The following is a 14807-nucleotide window of genomic DNA, read 5'->3' on the forward strand; positions in this document are numbered from 1 at the left end:
TCAATATTCACCATCAAAAGAATTTCAAATGCAAATCAGTTTGCTAGAATAAAAGTCTTTATAGTTATTAGGTCTGTCACTATTGACTAAACTGGAAATCAGAAGTGATCTAAATTTTGAAAATTAACAATTAAAAAAAAGAAAACAATAAGAACAAGTGCACAAGAGCATAGCATGCTTAGCATTTCAGAGGTTTTTCACACAAATTCACATGTGGCCAACAGAATATCGGTTGCTTGATTTCTGTTTTAGCTGTGCTTTGTGCAACACTACACTATTGACAGTGGACAATGGACCTTTTTTGCTGGCAAAATTTTGCTGAACTTATTACATTATTTTTCTAATATTAAATGAAGTGCTCCCACACAGCTGACACTATCATTTTCTGTCCACAAATCGCAGATTCTGCCATATTTGCCGATTCCTTCAAAATTGAAATTGTAATAGAGATTTTAAAACAAATAACTCAAATTTAGACTAACCATAAAAGCCTTACTTGCAACAGTTGAGTAAAACAGACTATAGACTACAACGAACTACAGTCTATTTTAATAGGATACTTGGAGTAACACTTACACTACATATACAAAGATTATTATAATGTATGCTGTGATTTATAGTGATTTCGATTCCCTTCGATATCCAACACTCATATTAAACAAATCAGTCGCCTACGGTATTCCACATTAGCACAGGCCTTCATCAGCATGTATTAGCAAAGCATACTACATATTACCATCTGTGTGTTTTCTGCATGGCCTCAGCGGTCTGTGGGCATGTTGGGCAGGGTGCCAGAGGTGAAACAGGAAGGAGATGTGCTCTTGGAAGAGATTGAGACAGTGTTGGCTTCCAGACCTCTGAAATTCCTCTTTGTAGATGAAGCGCCCTTTTGCACTCTTGTTTATTTCCCCCAACTTCCATTTATAAATACCAGAGAGAGAAAAAAGAAGACAGCGCCTGGACTAGTAATCTCAGAAGTACCATCAAAAAGTTGGTAGATCTGCACCTTCATAATCAGCCGTGAGATGCTAACTAATGGGATCCACCATATACTATTCAGTGGGCATAAAAGTGGTGCATGAAGCCCAGAGCTCAACAGCATTGAAGATTTTACATTTACAGCAAGAAAACAAATCATGGAAAATAAAGGAAAATGGATGGCTCGCTGTGCCCACACAGTCACAAAAACATAAGATAATAAGTAAGGCTTTGTGTACATACCACAGGGACAGGAAGCAAGGGTGGATTCAGCTAGGTGCTATGACGCTAACACCACAATATGCTGTTGCTACAGCATTACTGCTGCCTACTCAGATAGACAGCAAGCACACAGGTTAGAGCTGACAGGGAAACTCTCCAACTACTGTAAATCACACTTTGTCCCAGTAGCTCAGGCAAGGGATGCAGCCAAGCTTGACTAGCCAGCCACCCAAGAAAGAGAGAGAGAGAGAGAGAGAGAGAGAGAATATGAGGGGGTGTGTGAGAGTGGAGGAGGTATGTGTGCGGCTTGAGGGGGTTGAAGAAAAGGGATGGCTTTTTTACAGTGATACCGGGTTGACAGCAGCTTGGCAGTGGCGCCCACGGCACTGCCTGCTTGGATCCAAGCCTGTCACTCAAGACAAGGGCACTAATCAGGATTGGTCCCGGTTTCTTCCTGAAGAATGGGGGTGGCAGTTTTGCAGCCATTAGAGCTGGAGAGGAGAGTGGGGGATAGAGCGGTGGCACAGCAGGAGAGGCTAACCTCATTTACATGCAGGTCCTGGAGGAGAGAGAGCTGATTCTTTTTCCAATCTCCATGTTAAACGGTGGCCGGGGCGGCCGATGGTTAGTGCCGCATTGTTCAGTCCTAGTGCTCTTTGTCACGCCGATAGCCATCTCGCTTTTACGAAGGTAAAGACGTACGAGCGAGATAACGCCGATGGTACCCACGTATGACTGAAAACGTGTCGTGTCAGAAGAGTAAATGGGAATAGTTGTTCACCTCTTCCCTTTCGTTCGCTTCACGTCAGCGTAACCAGGTGCTTCTAATTCAACCCTACAGTATCTGGGTGACAAATGATTGCAAAAAATATGATCACTATGACAACCATAACTGTACAGCACATCGAGCCAACATTTTGTGCCTAACCTTAGTGCTTAGTTTAAGAGTCTCTGCATAGACAACGACTAAATGATTACAAGGGTAAACTGTGCCCGCTGAAAAACGAGTGTGACTTACAGCAGTGGGGGACTGAGAGAGGAACAAAAAAAAAAAACAGTCCACTGTGTGTGCCAAACGGGGGACGTCTTTATAGAGAGTATTTGGGATAATCTATAAAACCATAATGAAGATATGCATAAAGATCTACAGCTGAGCAAACAGCAGAATTATAGTCTGAATCAACACCATGCTGTAAAACAATTCACTCCAACTACAACACAGCCAATCAATAGTGGTGCATAAAATGAGGGCTCCACTGATATTGAGATTATACTAGTGATAGACCAACCATAACTGATAAATGCCTTATTATAAATGTTAGATTAAAAAAAAGTACCAACTGAAACACAACTACCTGAAAACAAACAAAAAAAAAACTACGCTAAAACTAAAACTTAAAAACAGTCAATTAAAGCTTAATAAAAATATTAAAGACACAAAACAAAATAACCGAAAATTAAACAAAAAATTAAAACGTAACATTTAAAATATAATAATACATACTGTATATATGTTATATAAATAATACACAAAACCCTGAAACACACACACACAAAGGGTTGCAGGGATCATTATGGCCAATAGCCGAAAAATTTGCCAATATACTATTTTGCATAATTAAATAATAATAAAAAATACTAAACACTAAAATCAACCATTTACAATGAATTATGGTATTACATAATTATTATAAAGCAAGGATTTCCAAACGTTTTTGTCAGTCAAACCTCTTTTACCAAAAATATAATTACTTGTACCAGTTCTCCCTGAAATTGTAAGTTAATATTTAAGAACTTAAAAACACATGATTTTTTTATTTTATTTCTAACATTTTTATGATTTATTTTTTAAGTTTTCATCAACTTACAAACACCAGTGGGGTAAAAGGTGATGTACAATATAAAAAATGGATATTCATTATGAGATTTGCTAAAGATTATATGTAGCCGTGTTTTTAAAATTAACTTTAAGTGTTAGATGGCGACAAATGTAATCTAAGTGTAAAAGAAATTTGCATGCACAATTAAATATACAATATGTGTAGATATTGATACATTTAAAGGGGTCCTATTATGCTCTTTTACAAAGTCTTGATTTTGTTTTGGGGGTGTACTAGAACAGGGTCTTATACTAGGTTGTTAAAAAAACACATTATTTTTCACATATTTTACATTATTACAACACCTCTCTCCCCAGTCTGGCATGAACGGCTCGAATGGTTCCTGTATCAAATGAAGGTCCGCCTTCAGAAATATGAAATGTGCTGTGATTGGTTAGCTGGGCCAGTGTGTGTTGTGATTGGCAGCACTCGGCGCCTGGTCGGGAAATGTCATGCCCCTTACCATAGCCGCCTGCCAGCTTCAGTGTAAATATTTACGGTGGCCGAGAAGTGCAAAACAAATCACAGATTTAGGGCGGAATTACTGTACATAGCCTCTGCCAACAATGCGGGCTATTTGCACTAAGTGTAAATAGACACTCTGTATTTTTTATTCCATAGTAAGGGCAATTCATACATTGCCTTCTCTAATGCAGCTCAACCAGGTCTCTTCCCATTCGTCGATATTTGTGATATCACAAATCCCGGAAAATTTGTAAATTTGCTGATCTTTTTTATGCTCAAACAGCAACATTACAGACTAACTAAAGTTGAAAAAGTGAAAAAGCATAATAGGACCCTTTAAAGAAAATTTAATAAAATATAAATATTAATTAGATGAAAATTTCAACTTAAAAAAAACCTGTTCCCTTGGCAACTTAGTGAAATAAAATAAGTTTAAGTTAAGTTTAAGTACTAAAATTGCTAAAACTGAAAAAAGCTAAATTAAAGCTAAATAAAACAAAAAAAAAAGTCAAGAGCTCATAACAAAATTACTAAAACTTAAAATAAATAAAGATAATTAAAATATTAACAAATACTATAATATTATATAAATAATACTAAAATAACACTGCATTGGCTGATACCGCGTTTTATATATTATGCATCCTTACATAACAATGCTTTAAACTAACACTTCTAGTGGATCTAACACTTTATCATTGTCACGGTCCAGGTGTGTGGAGGCAGGCAGGATGACCAGGATATTTAATGTAGCGACAACAAGGCAGAGACAGAATGTCCACCAACTCCAGGGGGCCGACCAACGGCGGCGGAGCAGGTGGAGGAGGAGCCCGAGGCGGAGACGGAGAGCCAACGAGCCAGGGGGATTCTGTGGTCTCTCCTCCTCATTTTGGCACCGAATACCCTCCATAGTCGATTGGTCGAATACCTCCCGGAAGAGTCTCACAAAACCTTCCAGTGAGTGAATCCCCGGGCTCTGTGCAGTCCACAAGGCTTCGGCCCACTGCAAGGCTCGTCCAGACAGCAACGAGATAATGAACAGGGGAAGAAACCACAACAAACAGTCCACAGGGGTGTTACAATCATACAGTGGTTCTAATTTAGTTTGAGTAGTCATGAACACAATGAGGGTAATTAACTAATGATAGAACGGGCTAAACCAACAACAGGGGAAGAAACCCCAACAAACAGTCCACAGGGGTGTTACAATCATACAGTGGTTCTAATTTAGTTTGAGTAGTCTAGTTCAGTCTCATAGTCATGTATTATTTTTATTTAGCACTGGAGCAACGTCGTTTATTTTCAGTGAGTACAAGCTGTATGGTTGAAATTAAAAAACCCCTCTGACTAGTCATGTAGCTGATGCTTTTATTTACCTTCGAGGATACCATCCGTGACAAGCTGTTGTACATGTAAAGTTCCAATTTTTGCACTTTTTTTCTAACAGTGTACAAACCTGCAACCTTTCAGTTGCCAACTTAGATTTTTAGCCACCATGGCTGTACCGTCCATTCACTACCATTAGTATTGCATGTATAACAAGGTTTATTACACGGCTCTGTGGAATACTTGATTCTGATTGGTCAGTCGCGACATTCCGAGGTATGTTATCCCTCGATAACAACCGGTAAAAGCTGATAACACAGGCTCATCCGGGTAACTGAAGTCGGCGCTGTACTCTTGCTAGGAACTGTTTTTTTCTTGGTGGAAGCTTTGCGTTTGTTTAGCTAATAAAATATTAAAACTCGATTCAAAATGGTGTACAATTATTTAATTATGTCATCCTGGTATCTCGTACTCGCTCTCTCGTTTCACGCAGCTGCTGCCATTTTGCTACGATTGTTTTGTACGCTGTAATGGATTATAAGAGAACTAACAAACTGGTAAGATTTTAAAACATTTTCGTCTTAAATCTTGTATTGCCTTATTTATGTGGTGAAATTATGTGTAATAAGTGGTTTGACTGCACTGTTTCCCTTAAATGTCCGTCTAGTCTGAACTTGCCACTTGCTCGCAACTGCTGTGTTCACGGAAGCTTTGCCTTCAAATATTTCAACTCAAATCAATATTTTGTGTCTAATTATTTACTTATGTGGCAAGTAGCCGTGTAATAAGCGGGATTATGTACATCCAGCCGGTTGTTATCGCAGAATAACCCCCTTCAGGGGGATACAAGACCCCTCCGCTTCGCGAATTCCTTCCTGATCACCCTGTCGGGGGTTATTCTGCGATAACAACCGGCTGGATGTACATTATCCCTTACTTAACACTGAAAGAACATGTACTTCCTTATAGCCCCCCACCAACATCCAGGTAGACTCCCCAGACCAATACTAAACAGCTACCGACCTCGTCATAACAACTAAACATGAATACCGGAGCTCTTGATCAAGGTCGGGAGTAATCAAACATACTGTGAAGTCATCTGCAAATGCGAAGGACATTTTTTACACGAGGGGCTGAGCAGGTCTCAGACACTCACCTACGTTTTAAGCCTCGTAAATCAGCATAAGACATAGTGACAATAGCTTTCACAGAGATGACTTCACATCATGAATATAATATCTCGCCTTTGTAAAGCAGCCAAACACTTCTACACTTGCCGATGATATACCGTTTCCCTTGGAGGCTGTCAATACCTCAGGGTGCCACTACTCTGTGTCTGTTTCCTTCCTGGCACTTTTAATCTTCTCAGCTATAAAACAGCCCTGTCTCCAGAAAAACCCTTGGAGCACAGCTGCTAGTCCGCTAGTTAAACTCATTAACATGCTTATGTTCTCTGCGCTGGACAGTGTAGTCTATCTTAGAGACGTAACAGGGGAGAAGTTAGCCTTGCGTTTGGAGAAAACCCAAATTATAAACCCTCATCAAGCACACTTTCTTGGGATTGGAGGAAAACGGAATTTGACTGAGTTTTGATTATATATATATATATATATATATAATATACAGTATATACACACTTTGCGCATTTAACCCCGGCGTACCGAGCTCAACTGAATCCTGACAAGAATATAAATATAACCGTTTCCATTTCAAAATTAAATTGGTGTGAATTAAAATTAAAATGGTCCTAATGTCTCTTGATGCTAATGATGACAATGATAGTAATTACCATCGTTATTATTGTTGCGCAAATTACTATGATTATGATCGCTGCACAATTGTGAGAGCAAATTGTCTAGTTGAGTCAAACTTGGCATTTTTGGCGCTACTTTGTTGGTGTGGAATCAGCCTCCCCAATCACAACAAGAAAAAAAAAACATCAAGTAGCCATTATGGCAACAAAACTGATCAGGACTGGGGACAATCTATTAAAGCTGAACACACTCAATAATAGTTGCCACCTGGAGTCCATCTCAAGGTGGAGAAAGAAAACAAAAACAATTCCATTACATTCTACTTAACTTCGCTTGGTTTGAAAAAGAAACTGGTGTAACCAACCTCCCGGCTTTAAGGAACTACTAATCAAGAGGTCAAAATTTTGGCTGCAAGTGAATCAAAATAATCAATGACTAAAAACAGCAAAAAAAAGTCAGTTTATAGTCTGTATGCACTCTATTCTGTCTGTTCACATGGAGCACGCGTGGCGCTCAAGCTCAGCACAGTTCGCAGCATGTGTGCACTTCACACAAAGTAATGAGACATGTATTAAAACTAAACTACAGTCAACTAGGCAGAATAAAGTCTTCAGAGTTTTCAAGACTTTAAAGGGTCTGTGAAGAAATTAAGACCAAAATATGTTACTATTAAAGTGTAAAATTCAAGATTCAAATGATCTTAAGCGTTTATTAATATTATTATCATTGGAAATTGCATGTTATAATAGTAATATATTTCTCCTAATACGACAGACATATTTTTCATGTATTGGTCAGTTTTTTAGATTTTGGGCTATTTGGCTTGACATAATGTGTTGTTTCAAACTAGTGGGAAAAAAACAGCATCTAAATAAACAGAGCAATTCCAATAGGGTCCGCGCACCATTAGTGCTTGGGCCCTAAATAGTGTTTATTTTATTGCATTTTATCTATTTGCATCTGTAGATTTTAATTACAGTAGATATATTAAAAGACTGATTTTTCAAAATGAGTCAGAAATCTCTGCTTGAGCAGCACATCATTCACCAAAATGTCCAGTTTTATTCTTATCTATTCTGAAGGTTTTTACCAAGGGGTTTGTTCAAACTTATACATTTGCCTGGTTTTAAACAACATTTTATTATTCATGGAGAAAACCTTTTTTTTTATTTGGCTGTTGACAGTATTTTCTGATTTATGAAGTGATAAAAAGAGATATCCAAAATTGCCTCTGTAAAAACCTTCAACTTGAATATGTCAAATAAATCAAACAAATATTTTTAACTTGTCTTTATCCAATGTTCAGATATCTGTTCAGGAAATGTATGTAATTAGTGCATATTTAATTGCCGTTATTAATGCAATCAACATTAATCTTAATATTAATGTTGCCATAATATAATATAATATAATATAATATGAATGTAAAGTCCTAATGCTCCTTTTGCCTTGATATCTAAACAGCAGCAGCAGCAGCAACATATGGGAGGCTACATATTTGTCATGTTACAAATCAAATTTCCAAATTTTTCTGTGGCTCTATAGTGATTAGGCACGTGGTTTTTACCACTCAGGCAACTGAACCACAACGAGCAAAGAGGGCAGCAAGCAGGTTGAGTACAGAGGAATCACACGCCAGCAAAGCAACTGCCATTCAGATGAATGGGAATGCTAACGTATAGCTTTGTCCAGGTATTATTGACCTCCCCACTTCCAAGGCCTTCTCTAAAATATGACAATTCGAATCCAGTTTTAAAAACTGACAGCGGCTTGCCTCTTCTCAATCCCTGTCAAGTGAACAGACTGCTCTTTGATTCTGCCCAGTAAGCCTCATCTCATCTTAAGACGGACCCAGAGTACTGACTCATAAATCAAATCACAGTTTGGCATAGCTCTGCAGCCCGGGCCTGCATCAGACCTGTCTGTTCGATCCCATTTGCGGTGTGGCCCGGCGATTGCAGCCTGTTAAAGGTCTGTCCTGGAGGGGATGGATGCACTTGTGTGGTACAACAACACAGGAAAGTGCCTGGAGCTCTCCAGCAGCTCCCCCCACCCTTTCCCCAGCTGAACCAGCGAGCTGTTCCTTATGAACCACTGCCAACAGAATGCCTGCTATGAGCTGGTTATTACTCAGTGCTGGGCCGCCACTAGCCAAAGGGCTGCTCTCCGAGCTGTAGATCTCCATGTTGTGACTTGTCAACATGTGGAAAATCGTTACCCTGCTCAGGCACTTTTATTCCATACAGGCTTTGATTGAGACTTGGGTGGGTGAAACATTGTGTGCAGACTTTGGCTGTAGTGCTTCATGAAACATACGGACACAAGGTGTTTCCTATAGATTGGAAAAAATATCACTAAGCATGTTGATTAACTACAGGTTTAGAAGGATCGATGGACAGGTTCAGAGCCCAACAGTAAGGGTTTTATTTTGTTTGCTTGCTAATGTTTTCACTGTAAAATATTTTAAAAAGTCATTTATTCATATGTGAACCTAGAACCACAAAACCAGTCATAAGTAGCATGGGTATATTTGTAGCAATAGCCAACAATACATTGTGTTGGTCAAAATTATCAATTTTTCTTATATGCCATAAATCATTAGGATATTAAATAAAGTTCATGTTCCATGAAGATATGTTGTAAATTTCCTACCGTAAATATATCAAAACTTAATTTTTTATTAGTAATATGCATTGCTAAGGACTTATTTTGGACAACTTTAAAGGCAATTTTCTCAATAATTTGATTTTTTTGCAACCTCTTTTTGATTTTTGCAACCTGATTTTAAAATAGTTGTATCTCGGCCAAATTGTGTCATATCCTAACAAACCTTACATGAACAAAAAACTTATTTATTCAGCTTTCAGCTGATGTATAAATGACAAAGCTGAATTTTCTCCATCATTACTCTAGTCTTGAGTGTTCTGATCCTTCAGAAATCATTCTAATACGTTGATTTGCTGCTCAAGAAACATTTCTTATTATTATCAGTTGAAAACAGTTGCACTACTTAATATTTTTTGTGGAAACCACGATAAAAAAAACAGCATTTACTTGCTTGAAATATCATTTTTTGGTGCTTATCATTCACTTTGATGCATCCTTGCTGAATAAAAGTACTAATTTCTTTGCAAAAAAAAATGGACCCCTAACTTAATTTGAATAATAGGCTAGTGTATTCACACTTACATTTTTTTAATAAAAAATTGCAATATTTATTTTAAAATTATTTAAAATATTTGATACATTTTTCACATTTATTTAAATGGAATTTAAAATAAGAAATGTTTGCAATAATACCTGGATGATAATAATAGCTGTATAATAATTATGTAATTAATATGATCACCCACGAAACACCAAAAATGCTTAAACACTGATGATTATGAAATCATTGCTTGTAACTTTCAACCCATTTTTTCCCAGCACCACAAAGACAATCCAAATGATACTTATAATTTCCCTCATGTGTATTAAGCCAATACGATCATTTTACATGGCTAACAAATTTAAAACTTAGAACAACACAGTTTACAACAAAATATTACAAAAAAGCACATGTTGTATACATTTGCAAGGTGTAAAAATCAAAATATGTACAGATAGATACAGCGCAGACTCAACAGAGCAAGCGATCCTTCCCATCCTTACTGTTGAGCCCTGAGCTTGGCTTCAAGACAGTTTGTCTGATTCAGTGCTTTCATAGGCGAAAGCAGGCCACTTCGTGGCTTGTCATTTTAATAATACATTACACATGATGAGCCTAGTCTGTTACAATCATCGAGTCATACAGAAATTGTCTTAATTATGTCACCACAACGCCTTTGACTGAGCACTCACAGCTAGATTACACCTGTGATGAAAGCCAGGCGATCCAGCTAGCCAAAATAATCTAGATGTTCTGGTTCAGTATGCCTGGCTGAAGCCCCTTTCTGTGTAAGCACTTGTTCAGGAGAGCATCCACCACCCTTCCCCTGCCCTTTAATTCATTTCTGAGAGGAAAGCCTGTGCATCATTATTCGCTTGAGCTCAAATGGGCAGACACCGGTGAGAGAGCCTGATCAAGTTGGTGGGGCAAGGGGGAAGAAAGAGGAGGAGGAGAAGGAGGAGGAGGAGGAGGAGGAGGAGGGGGTACTCTTGGCAGAATTTCCCTACAAATCAGATGCCAAAAGTGAAATGAAAACCTCCCCTCATTTTCCTTTCCCCTTAATCCAATGTTTTCAAGCCCAAGCCCAGCCAAGGTCATTATAATCATAGATGAGTGGAAAGGAGCCAGTGACCCACCATTACGGTAAGGTGGAGAGCCACCCAGTCGCACACACTCTGCCATCGCTCTGTAATGGAGAGCTGAAATCCGTGCAATGCTCCAATTCCTCCATTTGCAAATGCAGATAACCTTAAAAATCTTGTGTGTATAATGGAAATGGCTGGCTCCCATAGGGAGACATTTTAGCTGATGGCAAAGGTCAGGGTGAAAGAATGATACGGGCTATGTTCCTGCACAAAATGGAGGCCTGCGAGTAAGACAAAGAACAGCAGAAAAGGAGAAAAAGAGGCAACGTCAGTCGACCTCCACACCTCGGAGTGGAAATCTGGGGAAAACAGCTTAACGAGATGGGAACATTTTAACCTAGGCTCCCTTTTCACGATTCATTTACTGGAAGTTTGCTGAACTGTGACCTGCGGTTTGAACAAAATGTATGAATTCTGGCAAAAGGAGTGCGCAACAGTGTTATAAAGGCCGTGCTTTTGTAATCCCAGTGGTTTTCATTGTAGCACTAAAGCTAAAGGTCATATTTAACTGTCAAGAAGATCATCTGACTGTATCAAGGCCTTAATGCCCTCTTGCACGTCTTGACCCATACACATCGTGACGCAAGCGCTCCTGAACTCAGATATGTATTCTCAAGAAAAGGAAGTGAAAGATACAGTTGCAAAAGGATATGACATAGCCTTTACATAAAAACGTTCACCGAAAAGAAAAGAAAAAGCAGCAGATGCCTGGCACGTTACTTTTTGACAGAGCAAACAAACACAGATTCCACTGTCCTGGACTCGTGTTTTTAACATTTCAAGGCAGTAATCAAGAGCAGATGAGACAAATTTAGATCGACAGTCCTGCTTGTCATCTGCCTCTCTGCTCACAGGTGTCAAAGCACAATGAACAGAAAAACGTAATGAAGCGTGGCATCACTCCACGGCTGAAGGAGAGGGCTGTGTGGAGCGCCACCAAACTTCAGATGAGATTTTGCTGAGTGGGTGATTTTGATACGGCATTAATCAGAGGTGGGACAAAATGGCAGTAGATATTATGTAGTTCATTAACAACCATGACTGAAAGAAAGTTATGAAAAGGAAATTAGCATTTAGTTATATAATACACTGTTATTATAATATTGAGGTTTATATACCATACCCAGAGTTTCTGTTACTCAATAACTTTTTATGTTTAGTTAATAAGTTACGTTTGCTTAATAAGTAAAGTTACAACACTTTATTAATATTATATTGTGGTTTATATAGCATATCCTGAGTTTCTATTAAGAAATGTGTTCCTCACTAAATCATTTCATAAAACTCAAAAATCCAACATAACTGCCTTCTACATTGTGTTATAGGCTACTTTAAAATAACTACTAAACCCACCAAAAAATGACATTTGCTTTATTTTAAAGTCAAAACTTTGAACTGCATTACTGATTAAGAAAATCGAGTTAAAAGCGAGTAGACACGACTGTGACAAGTTCAGTGGATGTAAACAAACACGTTTGCCATTATGAAGAAAACACTGCACAACGTTAGTTGACAGGCAGAAAATTCCAGAGAGCCGCAAAAGAGTGTCTCAGACTTTCACAAAAGTCCCAAAAGGCGCCGTTCCGCTTTTGAACGGCAGCACGCACAAAGACGCATTACGAGCGCTTGCTTTCGTGCATTTAAAGCGCCACCGTGCCACATTTCGCCAATTCCTCTGATCGATGTTTTCCATACACCGCATCAGGTCCCCTCTAGCGGCCGGCACACGCCACTGCAACCGTTATTAGCGAGCTGATAAAAGCACAATGTAAACATCCAGCTACAACAGGGTCAAATGAACAAATTTCGCGATTAATTCCAAGCGCAACCCGTGCGAAGCAGCGCAAGCCGTATAAGATTTCCGTCGCACGAGCTCCGAAGCGACAGGGAAAAATGCGTTTCGCCTTTTGTGCGTTATAGATCGCAGAGCGTCTGCAATGAATGGCTGCATGAGGAAGGAAAAAACCCTGAACTTCAGGTGACCGACCATGGCTTTGACACAGGCAGTCTGCAGACATGAACCCCACTGAACTGGGAGGGGTGGAAGAAAATACCTCAGCTTAAAAAAAATCCCGCTCGACGGACGAAAGAAAAAGTCGCGCGCACATAACGTTACACACACACACGACCGCGGAAGGCGGAAAGTTGTGCGACGGCGTTTTAGGACGCATTTTGTAAGTTGCGGACCGCTACTAGATAGCGCTGGAGCTAAGTAAAGGCAGGGGCACGGATGGAAGGCTGAGTCTGGCTCTCAGTCTGATCCGACTGACCCTTCATTTTATTGCGGCCAGATCCTCAGATCCTCCCCTTTCTCTTCCGCGCTCTCTGCCTCGCTCGCACGGACACATATAAGAAAAGACGCGCGGCCATAAGCGCCAAATAAGCGGCGATAACGCGAGCTTTCCTGGCCGCAACCTTTAGGCGGAACGGGACCTTTATCGATTATCTGCAATTAAAGGCTCCGCTAGTGCGCTCGCTCCGCTAGCCCCCTCATCGCCAACATGGCTGCCTAGCACAGACCTAAAAAAGGAGAAATAACCTCCGCCGTGCCTTTGTCTGTTTCACCTCTTTAACCCTAAACTACTGCGCAAAAACACGGAGACGCGCTAAAATCGCGCCGAACGAGAAAACGACTTACGTGAAGGCAGGCGCTTGGGTTGCTCCTGTTTCCTCCTTGGCATTTTCCTCTTTTTATCACATTCTCCTTCTTGTTTAGGGATAAGAAGAAAAAAGGTCTTTTCCCATTGAAATTTTGCGAGGGAGCCTGATGGCAGGGACTTGTCGTGCACCTGGCTGTCCTCGGTTAAGTGTATTGTTGGGAACAGGGAAGAGTAGAGGAGGAGGTGCTGTTGTTGTTGCCGTGTCTTGACTATGGCTGCTCTCTGTAAGTGTGTGTCTCCGAGCCCCTAACTAACACTAATGCAGGGATCAAAGGGCAGCAACAGCAGAGCGCGCGCACACACACACACACACACACACACACACTCGCTCACTCACTCACTCGCTCACTCACAGAGAGAGGAGCTCTCCTGACAGAGCAACGAGAAAGGGACAAGGTGCCCCCAAGCTTTCAGGGTGTATACTTGACTGACCACGGAGGATTTTTTTTTATATATATATATTCATATAGAAAATGGTTTCTGACTAATGCATATTTAATTGGCTTAAAAAACATTTATTCAAAAAAAAAAAAAAAAAACCTTTGATGAACAATGTAATGATATCAAATTTATTTAAAAAAAAGACATATATATATATATATATATATATATTAGAAATGTTTGAATCTGAGTTGACAGAAACCCCCAAATCATATAATGTATTGATATAAATGTAAAACGCTATTTAAAATAAACATGTTTATTTATTTATTTGATTTGTTTTCTAAAGGTTTGGTTGAATCAAATCAGCACACTTCCTTTTAATTGATGTATTGCTACAAAATTAAAATAGAATTTACAGTAACACTTTACAATAAGATCTCTTTGTTGACATTAGTATTACTTAAATATTAAAGTCTGTTTGATTACGTGTAATTTGTAACTAACTGCATGATTCTTACTGTACATAGTCACCACTAATAACCTACTCCTAAATGTAATGTAGAAACTTAATATTTTCTGTAAAGCTGCTTTGCAACGATTGGTATCGTGAAAAGCGCTCTACAAATAAACTTGAATTGAACTTAACATGAACTATGAAAAATACTTTTAAGAGCATGCATCAATATTATTTGTAAATTTCAGTATTTACTAATACAATTTAATAAAATCAAAAGTTGTATCTTTTAATTTTATTTAATCGACTTGAGCTACCATGAACTGATAAAATGTATTTTTATTAACTAACATTAATTAATGATTAATAAATGCTTTAACAAATGTATTGT

General features: G+C 38.9%; 1 protein-coding gene across 5 annotated transcripts in view; it reads right to left on the reverse strand.

The window, feature by feature from the left end:
* The window catches only part of znf827 (zinc finger protein 827), an 88181-nt gene extending 74287 nt beyond the window's left edge, over positions 1-13894 (reverse strand). For all 5 annotated transcript variants that reach the window (XM_016231944.1, XM_016231952.1, XM_016231935.1 and 2 more), the window contains exon 1: positions 13557-13894. In XM_016231944.1, the coding sequence (XP_016087430.1) occupies positions 13557-13599 (43 nt within the window). In that variant the 5' untranslated portion in view covers positions 13600-13894. The remainder of the gene's footprint in view (positions 1-13556) is intronic.
* Positions 13895-14807: the final 913 nt, after the last annotated feature.

Source organism: Sinocyclocheilus grahami, unplaced genomic scaffold (genome assembly GCF_001515645.1).
Source record: "Sinocyclocheilus grahami isolate Dianchi unplaced genomic scaffold, SAMN03320097.WGS_v1.1 scaffold17.1, whole genome shotgun sequence".
NCBI classification, from domain to species: Eukaryota; Metazoa; Chordata; class Actinopteri; order Cypriniformes; family Cyprinidae; genus Sinocyclocheilus; species Sinocyclocheilus grahami.